Below are 15,684 nucleotides of genomic sequence, written 5' to 3'. Positions count from 1 at the left end.
TTTTACCACTATAGATTTCTTTTATCAAACACCCGTTATAGATATTAAAGCTGCATTGGTACAGAAAGCATGCAGAATTCACAGATGCAGAAATGCTCATTGCAGAAAGGAATAAAGAAAGCACTGGTGGCTAATGCAAGTCTCAGGGTGTGTATAGTTTTTCTGTGAGTGACAATGAAATGGGAATAAAAGTGCAAGTGAGCCTTTAGGGAATCCTATTTGAAATGCAAGTTGATATAGGAGCTGCCAGAAACACTTTACTTTAAATGTTTAGCACACCTGCGTTTCAGAGTAGACATCTTTATAGCTGAGAATAAATTTGGGAGAGAAAATTACTCTAGTTGGGAAGCTTGGTGTGCCAGTATTTTATAATCCGATTTGCTTTAGTTTATTGGTTGAAAAAGGAAACAATCCAATATTAGAACACAAGGAGTCCATTCTGCCCATCTATATCAAGTCCAGATCTAGAGAAATTCGTAGTTAAATGATCGGCCAGTTGTTTCTTGAAAGAAGCCAGAGTATGGTCTTTAACAACATGGAGCTTCTTCCATAATCCCATCAGCCTTTGCCAGAAAGAGTCAGGTTAACGCCCATTCATTTAGACTGGGAGTAAAATACCTGATGACAGTAGAACACACCCTGGAGAAATGTAAGATGGAGTATGTTTTTAGTCAGACTGCAATCCCACTTTTACAAGGCAAAGCGTTTACCATACGCCCTGAGAAAAGTCCCCGATGCAGTAATGCTAAAAGCAGAGGTATCATTGCAGAACTGCAGATGTTATAAAATCACAGTGGGTTGCTGTATGGAAGCACACGCTTACCCACTTCCTAAAGTGAAGGAGCTGTTTGCCAAAGTAGTGGGTTTTCTCACAGACACTAACAACTGAAAGATGTTTCCAAGTGTCTGGGTGTAAGTACGTCAGGGTTTATACAATTGTAACTGTGCAATATAGCAATCCAATTGTTCCAGCCATTTTTCAGTCTGTAATATACTAGTTTCTGAAGCTACTGGAGCATGTGACTTGTTTCTTACACCTCATTGATTATATTTCCCTGAACCATGCCAGAGTGGTGCTTAGGCTGCAGGGTGATGAAAGTGTTTCTGCGTGTCCCTGCAAAAACTGTTCAACAACGGTTAACAAAATGATGTGATAGATGGTAAAAACTATCATCTTGAAATCATAGACCAATGAGATTTTAAGTTAAGTTTTGTCTATTCCCAATGGTTTCCAATTTAAATTTACATCGGAAATGTACAGAAGAAGACAGAAAAGAAATAGAAAGCCAGATGTAGGAGATTTCTATGGTCTGTCAGGTGACAAAGGATAGCAAGTTGAAAGGCATGGTTTCTTCACCTTAATCGTTTTTTCTATTTTTGCAATGTTTCAAAGAATAAGTACTGTAATTGTAGGTCAGCAGCATCATGTTGTCTGGCAAGAAACACATGTCTTCCTACTGATGAGATAGTATGTGATAGCTGACTATAAACCTTCAAACAGATCTTCTGAGTTATACTAATCAAAAACGGAACTCAATTAACTGGAATTGACTGAACAATGATTTGAACTACATGTAGAAAAGCTTCTGACACTATAGAATAAATAAAACTATATTCAAAAAATAAAAATAAAAAATAAAACTAGTTTGCCCCCTTTAAATTGTTGCAGATGTTTTGCGAGTCAAGGAGGGGGGGAGTCATTGTATTTGTATTTGGAATAGTATTTACAATACACAAACACATATAACAATGTATACTCAAGAAAAAGAATAGAACGTTTTTGGTCTTGCAAGAATTCAGTAGTTCATATATTATTGAATTAGAACTATAACAGTCATTCGGTTATTCTGGTAGCATTCGGGACATCGAAGAATTACTTAATAATAATAATTAATCATAATTGCTTACACTTATATAGCGCTTTTCTGGACACTCCACTCAAAGCACTTTACAGGTAATGGGGACGCCCCTCCACCACCAATGTGCAGCATCCACCTGGATGATGCGACGGCAGCCATAGTGCGCCAGAACGCTCACCACACATCAGCTATCATTATTTGATATTATTTGACTTGTGTTCCATTAATAAAAAATGAATTAATAGAACATACACGTTTCATAATGTACTATTAGCCTAGAAAACATTTACCAGTCAAAGCAATTTACCAAATGTGATCTTTGCTAAACTGACAGACACGATGCTAAACAAACTGGCATATCAGTCTTGGTCTGGACACCCTCCAACTCGTGCAGTAAGTCCTCCACGCCGCCGCGTTTTCCCGGTTTCCGAGAGCTGCTCTCGAGGGGGTGGTGTATTTGCTAAATTTTTCCTCTCCCCCCAAGAAGATCCGGTGCACTGACGTGGCCACAGGGAGCCGCCATCTTGTGGGAACGCCTTGAAGAGGAAGCGAGCGGTGCTGTGTGGTGGTAAGGTGGATGGTGAATTTACTTAATTTTTAATGGTATGACATGAAAAATCCCATATATTACATACGTTTGAGAGCACAAGCCAGCTGAAACTCGGGAGAAGTACGTGGGCGGGCAGTCGCAAGGTTTCAAATTTGACAGTAACACCGGGCCGGTTTTCAGGACGGACGCGATAAGGAGAAAACGGCCGATTGGCCTTTTCTTCTCAAGGTGTTTTACGGCTGTCTTGCTGTGATAATGCTCACAGTAACATGGTACGGAACAACAAAAATGCGTTTTTCCCAGGAAACAATCCCGGCTGGATTCAACTGTAAAACTGAAATCGGCCGAAGTTATTGCAACTGTTTTCCTTGTGAGACGATGTCCATGGTCATTAGGCCCGAGTCTCCTCGGCTGCCTCCTCTGTGTTTTCAGGAAAATGTAGTGTTTGTGACTGTAATAATGATCTTCAAATTGGATGCATGTAAAGTGCATTGGAGGGGGATTTAGCAGTTTAGTAATGGGTTTGGGGAAGCCGCGTAATTTGCAGCCGTTGTGTTAAGACGGTCCTGTTCCTTTGTGGGACTGCGGAACGTCAGCACGCGGAACCGGAACCTTGGTGAGCCCTTGGAGGCAGCGCGAGCGCTGGGCAGTGCAGGAGGCTAGCAAGCCCGACTCCTGGCCCAGCATCGCAAAACCATCGTTTCGTTCTCTACAGGCTACAGTCGTGGTTGTTCCTATCGCATTGCCTTCCCCTGGCTAAAATAAGCTTCAGGCAAGTCAAGATCTCAGCATAGAAACCTGGGCGCGGTTTTGAAATAACGTATTTTGCTTATCACTGATCATTTGCCAGTACTATTAAGTTACCGCCAGCGTTCTTCCATTTCCATTGAAGTCTTTTTTTTATTTTTCAGAGTCCCCCCCCCCACACACACACACAGAGTGGAACATTCCGTGATCACTTTCAAAGGCCTAGCAATTTGAGAGTGTGAACAATATGCTAGCTGTTTTATTTCCTTAATAGGATGACAATAGCAAATAAGCGTGTGAGAGGTTTAAAATGAAGTCTTTCGGCTTATCTAGCCTGTACATATGTTAGGAGTTCATTGGAGGATCTCATCCAGCTGTTTCTTAAAAGAAGCCAAGGCAGCAGCTGTAACAACATAGCTCGCTACCTTGTCCCACCACTATTTGTGTGAAGACGTGCCTCCTTTCCTTAGTGCACTTTCCCTAAGACATCTTCAGACCTGACACCACGTTAATTTCTTCCATGCCCTAACTTGTTGAGGTGTTTTTTCCTTGTGCAGCTATGTGGAGCTGTGTTGAAACATCTGAAATGACCTCACTGTTAGGTGGGTGGTTATTTCAGCTAACTGATTTTTACCATCATTGGGGAATGCAAATGCCCTCACCCACAGCTGTACCATCTTCACATGAAAGTATAGTCCTTAACATGGAGAGATGTTTAGCTGGAAATAATTGAATTAACATTTCAAGTTGTTTAGCCTACTTCATACAGTCCATGGGGTATATTCAACTTTTTTGCTATAAACCTTTTTTTGACGGTGTATTTTTGGGTAGCTTGTCAATGAATTAATTTAATAGCCTCCATTTTTTAAGCTTTTGTAGGATGCACAATCTTCTGATTGCTTGTAAAATGCTGTCAACTTGTCAGTTCAGAAAAATATATTGGGAAGAGGTGCAAGACCAGGACACCCCACAAGCTTCCGACATCTTGTTTTATCACTTGAATTCCATGCTATAAAAAAAATCTGACATTTTGGTCTACATCTACCTAAACGTAGCACTGGGCTGTATAGCCGGCCATGAAGCATTCTTCATAACAAACCAGTTATAACTCGCAGACATCTGTGTTGCATAACTGAAAAAGCAGAATTTCTGTGGGGTAACATCACTAAACAAGTTATCTAGTTTTTAGTTCTACTTATCTGATATTTATTTCTTAAACAAGACATAGGGGTATTTTACTCTTGTGCTAGAGCTGGAGTTGGCAATAAAAGGCCCCTTTTGGAATGTGAATTAAGGAAATGTAACAACTACAAGAAGACCTGTGAAAGAGGGGTGATTGAATTAATCCTGTGATCAGTGAGTTGTTCAGAATCCAACACTGTCTAGTATGTATGGATGTGCAGAATTTATTCATGCAGTAATAAGCACATCATTTGCCATCAACAGTTCCTGATAGTATATGTTATTTTTTTGTTTTTACAAGGTGGCAAAAAACCTAAAAGTGTGTTTTTCAGATGCTTTCATCCATACTGTGGAAATACTGGTGGTCTTGAAAAAGTAAACTCTTGATGGAACACAATACTTAATGCAGAAATATTTTTCCCTTTGTAGCTTGCATTCATTATCATTATCATTAATTAGTCAGATATAGTATGCCATAAGAAAATAACAGTCATGGTCTCAGTATACATACGTGTACAATGCTGCTTTTGTATACTATTACTTTTGATAAGTATACTAGTATAAATAGTATACGGGGCAGAGCGGTGGCTCTGTGGCTAAGGATCTGCGCCTGTGACTGGAAGGTTGCCGGTTCAAATCCCGTGGCCGGCAGAGGAATCCTACTCCGTTGGGCCCCTGAGCAAGGCCCTTAACCCTAACTGCTCCAGGGGCGCTCTGACCCCAAGCTTCTCTCCCTGTGTCTGTGTGTCTGTGTCTCCATGGAGAAAAGCTGGGGTATGCGAAAAGACAAATTCCTAATGCAAGAAATTGTATAGGGCTAATAAAGAAACATTATTATACATTACATTATTATAAATGTTTCATTATTAGGAATGCTTTGTTTTTGCCATTTTATTCCATAATTGTCTCTGAAGTTTCCTTAGATAGATAGATAAGCATTCTTGGTTTTAGGTCCAAGTGAAAACTCTTTAGACACATTTCCCTCAGTACAATTGTAACCAGGCTGGATTATGCTACTGTTGCTTCTGCTTACAGTGGAATTCTTGTGGAACATGGTTAGAACAACTTTGTCAGCTTCTGCTTTTGTGTGTATGTGAAAGACTTTCTTTTCAACCATAACTAGGTCTGTTCTATGATTTAATCCCCCCCCTCCTCCACGTGCTACATGTTACTGATGGCTAAGTCATTTGACAGTGGGTTAGCAATTGTTTTGTGCAAACAAAAGAGATTGGAAGGCCTAGTTTCAATGTATGCAGGAGGCAGTTGTGCCTCTTTTTCTAACCGTTTAATGTTCCAGAAGCTTTGTTGTAAAACCTAAAATTCTGCTTGTGGCATTTGGATGGTCAGAACATCTCAAGAGCCATAGACCATGTTTAAACCATGTTAAAGCTTATAGCCCTGTCTTTTCTAAACTATGTCTGATATGTAGTCAATATTGTCTTTAGCATAATCCTTTCCTATTGCAAGAAATTTTGTTCTTTACCGTTGGGATATTCTTATTTCTGAACTGCTGTGAATTTACCAATTCATCTAGATTTAACAAAATTTGTGAGGGATGGTAATTGCCTTGGAATTAAATGTCAATTTTGCCTTATGATACTTGTAAAAGTGATAGAATCAGTTGAGAATCAATTTGTATTTCCTTTGCTCTATATACCCTTTCAGAGTAGACATAAGAAATTGAAAGTTTTTGTGCTTCATTCATCTGTCAGTATGAGATTATTAATTATTCTCATCTCTTTGCTTTCAGATTTTTCCTTGGCCAGTGTTGGACACTTTGTGTTTCAGCCATGGGAAATGTATTTGCAAGTGTCTTCAAAGGCCTATTTGGCAAGAAAGAAATGCGAATTCTCATGGTAGGCCTAGATGCTGCTGGAAAGACAACCATTCTTTACAAACTTAAACTTGGTGAAATCGTGACTACTATTCCCACTATAGGTAAGTGGTTAATAATAGACTTTATTTGATATCTCGTCTTCCAAGGTGGCTTCTCAAAGTGCTTTACAGAATGACAACAACAATAAAAAATATACACAATATGTCCACAATGAGAAGAGACAATAGATGGGGGGTACTGAATGCTGTAGGAGCAGAGGGGTAAAGAAGGTTTTGAGTCTAAGAGTTGATGGAGTTTAGAGAAGGTGTCTCACTGGTATCCTTGGAATGAGAGCTCCAGAGCTTTGGGGCATAACAGGAGAAGGCCCTGTCACCCATAGAGTGTAGACATGCTTGGGTGATAGGAGACCCGAATAAGAACAGCGAAGGTTGCGATGTGGGGAGTAGGACGATAGTAACTTGGACAGGTACTGAACTGCCAAGCATGCAGAGGTTACTCAGGTTACTCTTGGCTCCATTTGATGAGCAAAAATTACAGTGCCATCCATATGTAATAATAATGGCTGTGAAACCTGAATAAGAAACAGGTTGGATATCTTGCTGTAAACAACTCTAAAAATATTATCTTTGATTGTAATAGTATTACACTGTATGATGCATATTTGTCACATAATGAAATTCCATGGGAAAGCATGGGAGTCACATTTATTTAAACCTCACACACCTTCTGTAACATGCAATTGAAGTGAAATCTTTCACAACTATACAGTGGCCTCTGAAGGTGTCATGTTTCTCTGGGATGGAAAACATTAAGTAGTAGCAGCAGCATTATTGTCAGAGAGCCCTGTGAATAGTGCAGGCAAATGTTCATAGATCTTCACACAATTGGGGGATGGTTATAAAAGAATTCGCAAAAAGCTGGATCTGCCCCTTTTCACTGTTGTGTCCATTATTAAGACATTTAATGTTACTAGGATACAGGCAACCCTGCCAGGAAGAGGTTGCAAGTATGTGTTGTCACCATAGTCACAACTACTCCTGTGGTAACTGAAAATCCAAAGTCTGCAGTTGAAGATTTCCAGCACAGACTTGCATCTTCAGGACACAAAATGTCAAAAATCATTTTACTTTGCCTGCATGGGTACAGCATTCAAGGTTTAGTTGCAAGGAACCAGAAAAAAGCCACCTCTAATTATGTAATGACATCCAATGACAGTTGGAATCATGTCGTATGATCTGATGAAATAAAAATTTAACTTTTTACATATGCTGATTGGCACTCTTTGGTGTAAAATGTCATATTGAGAAAACACGTGTCCACTGTGGAATATGATGGGACGGGTTTGTTAAATTTTATGTTTGTATTTACAGGGCCTGGAGCCCTTATTAAGATGAGAATAATAAGCACCAACATGTAAAATAAAAAAAATATTTTTCAAATATAATTAAATTTTCGCATATTTCAGTTGATTCATGACTTGAATAGCATGAAACAAAATTTAGTAAACTATTTTAGTAGAATGTCTTTGCAGCCCAGGCTATAGCACTATATCCATACTTGTAGAATCATTTGCTCCATCAAAAGGATACAAATATTTTAATTTTACAAGATTCGTCTTGAGAACTGATGGTGACAGAAACTTTGTACTCTCATATTGTAGGTAATACCCACTTTTACTCCAAGTTTCTTTTCCAGGTCTCCAAATTCATATCATTCTCTCTTGCCCTCTATGTCTGTAGAGTTAAAAAAATTAAGTGAATCAGACCTCTTTCTGTATATGGTTGCCTATGGTCTTTACGCTATCTGTCAGGTAATAAGTTTCAGAGTAGAATTAAAATAGAATTGTAAATATGTTTTACAGTTACTTGAAAACTTAACTCAAACTGTGATTCTATACCACCCATTTCTATCCCTGGATGAATACTACCAATAATCTTGTGAGGGGGAGAAATACATTATTAGCCAATTACATTTATTATGTTAGTAAATAACACTAACATGAAAACCGCTTTTGAACATAGTTGACAAAATACACTTTTAAAAGACATCTTGGACCGCTTCTGTTGGCAAAACTAGTACTTTGGTATTTCTTGAAGTTTTGTTGAAAACCTGTGTTTACACCACGTTTTCTCATTTCAGAGATGTCTAATAAGAGGTTTTTCTTTGCTTTGCAGGTTTTAATGTTGAAACAGTAGAATACAAGAACATAAGTTTCACAGTGTGGGATGTAGGTGGTCAGGATAAAATTCGACCTCTGTGGCGTCATTACTTCCAGAACACGCAGGGTAAGTTTTATCTTTTCCCAGACAGGTACAAGTGTGTTTAATGGAAAATATCCAACATAAGACAAATTGTGGAACAGTCACTTAGTGTGGTAACATGAATAAAGGCAAGCCTTGAAGAATGAACCTTTGTTAGAGACTGAAATGCCCAGAAATCAGAGCCAGCATACTACTGAAATGCACTGTTTCTTAAGCAGCCTTCTCAGCCTCTATTCTGTGTATCTATATATCTGCAGGTTTTAAGGTCAAGCTGATCTGAACTCTTATTTGACCTAATATTAGGATTAATTTAATCTCTTTAGGCCATATTCATAAAACTTAATTGTCATGTTAAATCTTATAAGGAAAACACTACAACGGAAGTTGGAAAGTGACAAATCTTCCAGCATATTCAAATACCTTTTGTTGCATTGGAATTTGAATTTTTCTACTTACAAAGTGGGTGGTAAACTAATGTTAATATTTACGAATTAATGTGCTTTATTTCAGTTCCTTACCATGCTGCAGATTGCATTTTGTAATTAAAAATTTGCAAAGATTACAATGAAACCACTTGATAGTTTTAGCTGAGGATTCAAATTATGTTGCATGCAGTTAAGTTTAATTTTGTAATTATCTGATATCATTTCAGTAGTTACGCAGTTAACATTAGCTTGGTACTCTGTAACCAGTTGTTTTTAGGTTTTAGAGAAATAGGAAAATACCTTAGTTTTCTTATGTAATGATAAATTCTTAAATATTAAAAGGTGATCTACAAGTATCATTAAAAGTTTAAATGTGTACTAAAATTATTAATTTAGATATAAATATTACAGAAAACTGAAAAATTAAAAAATAATTTTGCTTTGGAGCTCTTAAGCAATGTCTAAAATGTTTTTGCACATTAAACATATTAATTTGCTTGCAAATAATATTGTTAAACAGTTCAGTACAAACAAAAGCAAGATAAAACAACGCGTGTCGCCAATTTGTGAATTAACTGTAGACTGTCTAGTGTTCTCTTTTACTTCATACTGGTAAGCTGAATATAATGCTAGAAGTAAAGAATATATTTAAAAATGGACAGGACATGTTAACATGGTAAATCTACCTGAAACAGGATGACTTTGTATATTTCATAAATATAACTAAATTAATTAAACCTTGGAACTCGTCAATTTGTACTTATGTTTCCTAAAATTAAGTCTGAAAAAATGCTTTCTTTACAGTGTCGTTTCTATTTAAGAAATTGCAGGGTTTGCTTTATTGCGTGAGCTGTACGCATGGAAAAAGTTGAGTGCGTCAAGGAACTTATTTGAAACGATTATGTGGATTTGGTGGCAGCAACTGTTAAATGCAGGAAAAGATTCTTGGATCTGCAAACTTGAAAATGAACATAGCTCATGGGTTAAATAAACGTTGTTGCATGACTAACGTTACTTGGAAAAACACCCCCGGGATGAGAATTAGGATTGTGGTTGTACATGATTGCATACCTCTTATGCCTTTCGCTAACAGATACAAAAAGCATGATTTCAAAGGTTTACCTAAATGTCACAAACGGCATAGAAACCACTCATATGGTCACTTACAGCATCACATGCTTAAGTTATTTGTGTGCCATTTAGTAGCCTTTTACTGAGCTAGATAGAATTTGATATTGTGACCAATTCAAAATGTGATTCTAAACATTTGTAACAAGCTAAAGATTACTGCCGAGATTAAAAAACTTAAGAGTTGGCCGTATGTCTGAACTTTTGAAGAAGATGGTTTTGTTATCTCTTGTGTACTGATTGTACTAACATTATACAGCAAAACAGTGTTAAATATATCCATTATATCAGCTTTTGGAGCTGATTTTCTGCCTTGACAATCTATTCAATTATTTTATATTAATAATCAGAGAACTTGAGAAGCTACAAATCAGCAAGTAATGTGGATTTTTAGCTTGTTTACTAGTAGCTAACTAATCTAAGAATTTCAACCAGCTGTTTTTTTAAATAAGTAAGGGTATTGGCTTCAACAGCATGGCCTGATAGTTTCATATTCCCACAACCCTTTCTATAAGTACTACTCTGTTATATACATTAACTGTTCAATATTAAAAGCATCTTGGAAAAAAAAACTAGCACAGTATTATTGACTAGATATTCAAAACATACTGCTGCCTTGTGATGAATGGCGTATAGATTTGTACAACTTTGCACATTATGCAACCTGGTCTTAATAAATATTCTTTTGATTACAGGTTTAATCTTTGTGGTAGATAGTAACGATAGAGAACGAGTAAATGAAGCCAGAGAAGAATTAATGAGAATGTTAGCGGAAGATGAGCTTAGAGATGCTGTTTTACTAGTGTTCGCAAATAAGCAGGTATGTTTTAACTTTCTTCATTTCAAGGCTTTACTCTTCTGTGTATGTTATTGCTTTCTATATAAGTATTATAAAGCTGCGTGCAAGAACAAATAGAATATTAATGGTGAAAAAGCAAGCAGTTAGTATTTAATAATCTAGTCCTTATAACCTTAGACTCTTCCAGCTGACTTTTGAATAGACAAGTATGTAATGCCTTTTGTTGTACATGAACAATTTAACTTTTTCAATTATTTATCTTGTTTGAATGTTATAGAAATGTGTGCTTCTGTTAGTGTGATTTAGAATGTTTAATTTAGCCGTTATTCTGATTATAAGTGCTTCGCTGTAAAACATAATACTTGTATCGCACATACTGATGGTTGAATCTAAGCAATATTAAGTACATTGTCTTGATTTTATCACCTTTAATTCTAATAAGTATGCTTTCTTTCCATTGTGCAGGACCTTCCAAATGCAATGAATGCAGCAGAAATCACAGACAAGCTTGGACTGCATTCTCTCCGTCACAGGAACTGGTACATCCAGGCCACCTGTGCCACCAGTGGCGATGGTCTCTATGAAGGACTGGACTGGTTGTCTAATCAACTCCGAACCCAGAAATAACTCCAGTCTTGTGTCCTCTTTCCATCCTCATCTCCTCTCCTTCCTCCTGCTTTATTCTCTGATGTGGCAAACTGTACTACTTTGTGGTATTGAGTGCCGGAAGCCGACCTCATTTCATTTCTGTTGTCACAATATGTATTATGAAGCCACACCTTTTAGTTGTGGGGGGAACGAGCTCAGAAGCAGTTAGATTTCTTATTTAATGTAAATAGTCTTTTTTGTAATGAGGCAGCTTCTGGCACTCCTATGCAATATTTACTCAGCCTTTATTCTTTTTCTCGTCCATTTTTGTACAAATTTTGACTGACGTACCTCTGTAGTACTGGAAAAGGAATATAAGATCCTCGCAAATACTTATTTAGAAAGGTCCATATGACAGTTTTAATAGTATCCAGTTTCTTTCCATTTTCTGATCTCCATGTTGAGATTTTCTTTTAATTGGATGCTGATTTTTAACTTCTAGTACTGTATGAGTGGTGCAATCTTGAATCTTATCTGTCACTGAAAGTGAAGGAAGCCTGTGAAAGCGCACAGATGCACTACTCTCAATGAAGTGGTTACATTAAACTCAGCAGGTATTAGTCATGCTTTAAAACTTCAGACAAGCTTGGCGTTGCCTGATGCATACTGTGTAGTTACCATGTAATTAACCACAGTCTGTGATGCTAATGCCAAGGCGAAGTTCATTTTAAATCCTGTTGGTTCTTTCATGAGCCTCTGCAGTTTGTCATTTGAAAGGACTGATGGCTTAATTTTTGCCTTTTTTAAAGTTAATAAAGGTCGGGCTGGATTATGCATGGAGTGTCTTTCAGGTCTCTAAAAGCTTAATGATGTAAACAGGCCAAGAGTCCAATAATTGTTTCTTTTAAAACTTACCAGTGACAATTTTCTCTGCAGATCCCTTTTTTGCTTCATGAGTTCTGGATAAAATATTCATAGTGACTTACTGCTTTTTTTAACTTAGTTGAGTTACCAAAAATACCTTTTCAAGTCATTCCATTCAAGTGTTATGTAAACACCTAAATCCGGTCTTTTCAGTGCAGCTGGATTTCGTTTGAGCTACAAGGTCAGATTTGCCATTTCACCAAAAAGCCTATTTTTTCCTGTTTTGATCAACACTGAAGATTAAGTTGTCTGGAATTAATTTGTGGGTCTTTCTCTTTGGGTTTTTTTATTTCATAGTGTGACTTTTTTCTTATTTACTCAATTGTTTTTTATGTAAACTTATTTTCATTTTGACAGATAAGCACTGTAATTAAAGTTATTAGAATAAAATATGAAAGGCATTCATGTCATTTTGTTTCATGAATTAATACCATCTGCTCACACAAGAATATTTCTGCAGTCAGATCGCAAATTAAAGGAATGTCAGTTGATGACATCGATTTTGCAGACCAGCAAGGGTCTACTAATGCTCTCAAGTGAAACTTGGAGACTTGATTGCAACAATTAGCTTAACTTGCATGTGACATGAATTTGTGGGGCTCAACTTCCTTTTTCAATGTAGAACATGAACTTAGAATGGAATCTTTCTCCTTGGCATTGTGAAAGGAATACAGTATTGAATAATGCTGTCCATGTTTATTTATTTTCAGTACCTCTGGTGTCTTTTCCATCAGCACTAAAGATCCTCTGTTTTCAGGTAACTCTTTGTAAAATAGGCTTTTAGCTCCAGGATCACAGGTTGTCTCGCCTTCCTGCGGTGGCTAGAAAGCAAATGCGACTAGTGCTGCTGTAGTGGGGTGACACAGAGGAATCTCTTACTGATTGTGTACCTGTAGTACTGGACAGTTTCCATGACTGTTGTCCAATTCCTTTGATCCTATTATCCTTTGCATTGTGGTTTTGTTGCACAGAAATAAGCACTAACCCAGACGGACAGATGTGTTTATGCATCAGATTTGAATTGTTACCTTATTTAAAATGAGGTATTTTGATTTGAGGTAACAAAAATATTTTTTGTTCAAGAAAAAAGTGGTCTGTGAGGTGTTTCCCTGATATTCATTAATGGGTTTCACTGAAAAGTGAAAAAAAAGTGTGTATAAACATGTTAAAAATACTATGACACTTTTCATGAAAGTGAAGTCATGCTTTCAAAGCAAGTGGTACATTTTGCTGTCCTATTTTGAATTGTGATATGGTTCACTAAAGCTTATTTTACACAAGAATTTTGTAACTTTGGAGACTTGAATGATACAAAGAATTATATTAATGACCCAAGAGACTGAATGGCGCATGTGCATGTTTTGTCAAAAAGTATGCATCTACTCATGCCAAATGTACTATAGGTCTTGTTTCTGGTATAAATAAAAGGAAGTTCTCAAAGTTCTCAGATTAATCGATCAGTTTTGTTAACAATTTCTTGGACAAATTGTACACAATGCTAGAATATTATTGAACCACAAATCTTGGAAGCTACGCACAATTACATGTACATTTCATTTCCACCCTTTTCTCTTCCATAGGTATTTCTGGATTTTTTATCCAGGTCTAGCTGGAGTTTTGCAAATGTTTGTCAAACTGATACTTCTCCCAGCAATACAACTTCATAATACACTTCTGTAATCATGGTCTACTGTTACTAAGGAGTCCTTAATTTACAGAGAAAGGTTGCTACTACATTAATGTACTGTAGATTAAATACTGTTTGTGAGTTATTACCTCCTTGGATCATAAAGCTTGGAGAGAAAATTTCATCTTGCACCATCCTGGCCATTTGTAATCTGTTTACCACCACCGACCTGAGTTATTGGCTCATTAATTTGCATAGTGTTTTGGCAGATCTGTATTTTCTCCATATTCGGCCTTGGTCAAAATGATGTGTAATTTGTTGATTAAAGGCTATTTAAAAGAGATCAGATAAAATGGCGTTCAGAGATATTTGAATTGCTAATAAATTGAGGTGCTTCTGTAGGATTTACATATGCTTCTATTGCTGATATGGTTCTGGGACACAGTAAGTTATGGAGAATTTGGTGTGGCATCCTGTTTATAGAAAGAGAACTGAATGTTAAAAAAATGTTTGTTCATGCTTCCATAAAATGTTATAATATAAATGTTATATAATGTTTTATAAAACTGATTTATAAAAAAAAAGGTTGAGAAACCTTGCTCAAAACTACATAAATAGCAGTGTCCCCTCTGGAATCACACAACCTTTAGAGTCCAGAACGCTTAGTTAAAATACAATCCTGTTGAACCAGGCGCACTTCAGTAGATTTGGAGTAATATGAAAAATCAACAAAAAGAAAAACATTCACTTGACATGTGCTCTGATGTTTGTTCAATACTGTCCATAACATAAAGCTACACACCAATCACAGGCAATTTAATTTCCATTTCATTTAAAATTAAACGTCACCCTTTTTGCTTGAATATGGTTACAGGGAATGTATAGGTTTGCCCAGATAAGTCTTACTTGGATGAGTCAACAAGCAACATGGGGTAATTCAACAAGAACAAAAAAAAAGTCCATGCTTGACGACCAGCTTTTTCACCGACACTTCAAAAAAATAATGGCACTATTCCTACAATGTGCAGGGAGTGGTTTACTGAGCAGCTTAGGTGCAAATCACAAAGATGTATCATTAATCAGTCTTGGGCAGATGTCATTACACTCAGCTCCTTTTTTGTGGTAAGTCATGTGTGGTCCCAACTGCTTGCCAACATGATCTTGGAAGTTACCCTGTGCTTGCAGTTTATAAAAATTTTGGAGTCAGATTGTGTGCATCTTAAAAAAGGATTTTTTTCAGCTCCTGGCAGCAGATGATCCATCTTTATTATACATTTAAAAAGTGCCATGATGGATTTTATGGATAACAATTTAATATTTTTTGAAAGTTCAGAACGTAAAGATGGACCTGGGGTTTATCTTGCTAACAATCTCATTATAATATAAGAAATGTCAGTAACAGCTGAATTTTTGTAGTGTTTTTCCTGTATTGTATATCGCAGGGATCACACTTCATCCACCACTGAAGTGAAAATATGCCAGAGATATTCATTCCTGATCCTGGAGGGCTACAGTTCACCAGGTCTTCTGTATGTAACCATAGTCCAATGCAGGGTTGCAGAAAGAAAGAACTTAACCTGGGAAGACAGTAGGTGGCAGGCAGGAAAAATGCTGAAAGGAGCACCAGTCTCTTTTGTAACTTGTATTCTTCAATAACAAAAGAGCTGCGAATAGTAGTAATGAAGACCAGTTAGTCTAATCATTAACAGTACATGGAATGAGAACTAGACAACACAGCAATCCTGCAGGATTCAGCA

General features: G+C 36.9%; 1 protein-coding gene across 3 annotated transcripts; it reads left to right on the top strand.

The window, feature by feature from the left end:
* The first annotated feature begins 2,341 nt into the window (after positions 1-2,341).
* arf1 (ADP-ribosylation factor 1) lies at positions 2,342-13,753 on the top strand. Of its 3 annotated transcripts, none has more exons than XM_006634179.3 (5): positions 2,342-2,427; positions 6,089-6,276; positions 8,350-8,460; positions 10,685-10,809; positions 11,254-13,753. In XM_006634179.3, the coding sequence occupies exons 2-5, from the start codon at positions 6,129-6,131 to the stop codon at positions 11,413-11,415; spliced, it is 546 nt and encodes a 181-aa protein (XP_006634242.1). In that variant the 5' UTR covers positions 2,342-2,427; positions 6,089-6,128; the 3' UTR covers positions 11,416-13,753. The 3 variants fall into 3 exon arrangements, with proteins under 3 accessions (XP_006634242.1, XP_015209775.1, XP_015209774.1); XM_015354289.2 differs by having other exon boundaries at positions 2,398-2,432; XM_015354288.2 differs by having other exon boundaries at positions 2,400-2,462.
* The last annotated feature ends 1,931 nt before the right edge of the window (positions 13,754-15,684 follow it).

The sequence above is a fragment of the Lepisosteus oculatus genome, chromosome 6, assembly GCF_040954835.1.
Source record: "Lepisosteus oculatus isolate fLepOcu1 chromosome 6, fLepOcu1.hap2, whole genome shotgun sequence".
NCBI classification, from domain to species: domain Eukaryota; kingdom Metazoa; phylum Chordata; class Actinopteri; order Semionotiformes; family Lepisosteidae; genus Lepisosteus; species Lepisosteus oculatus.
The sequence above is the reverse complement of the archived record's forward strand: the minus strand, read 5'-3'. Positions and strand labels throughout refer to the sequence as shown.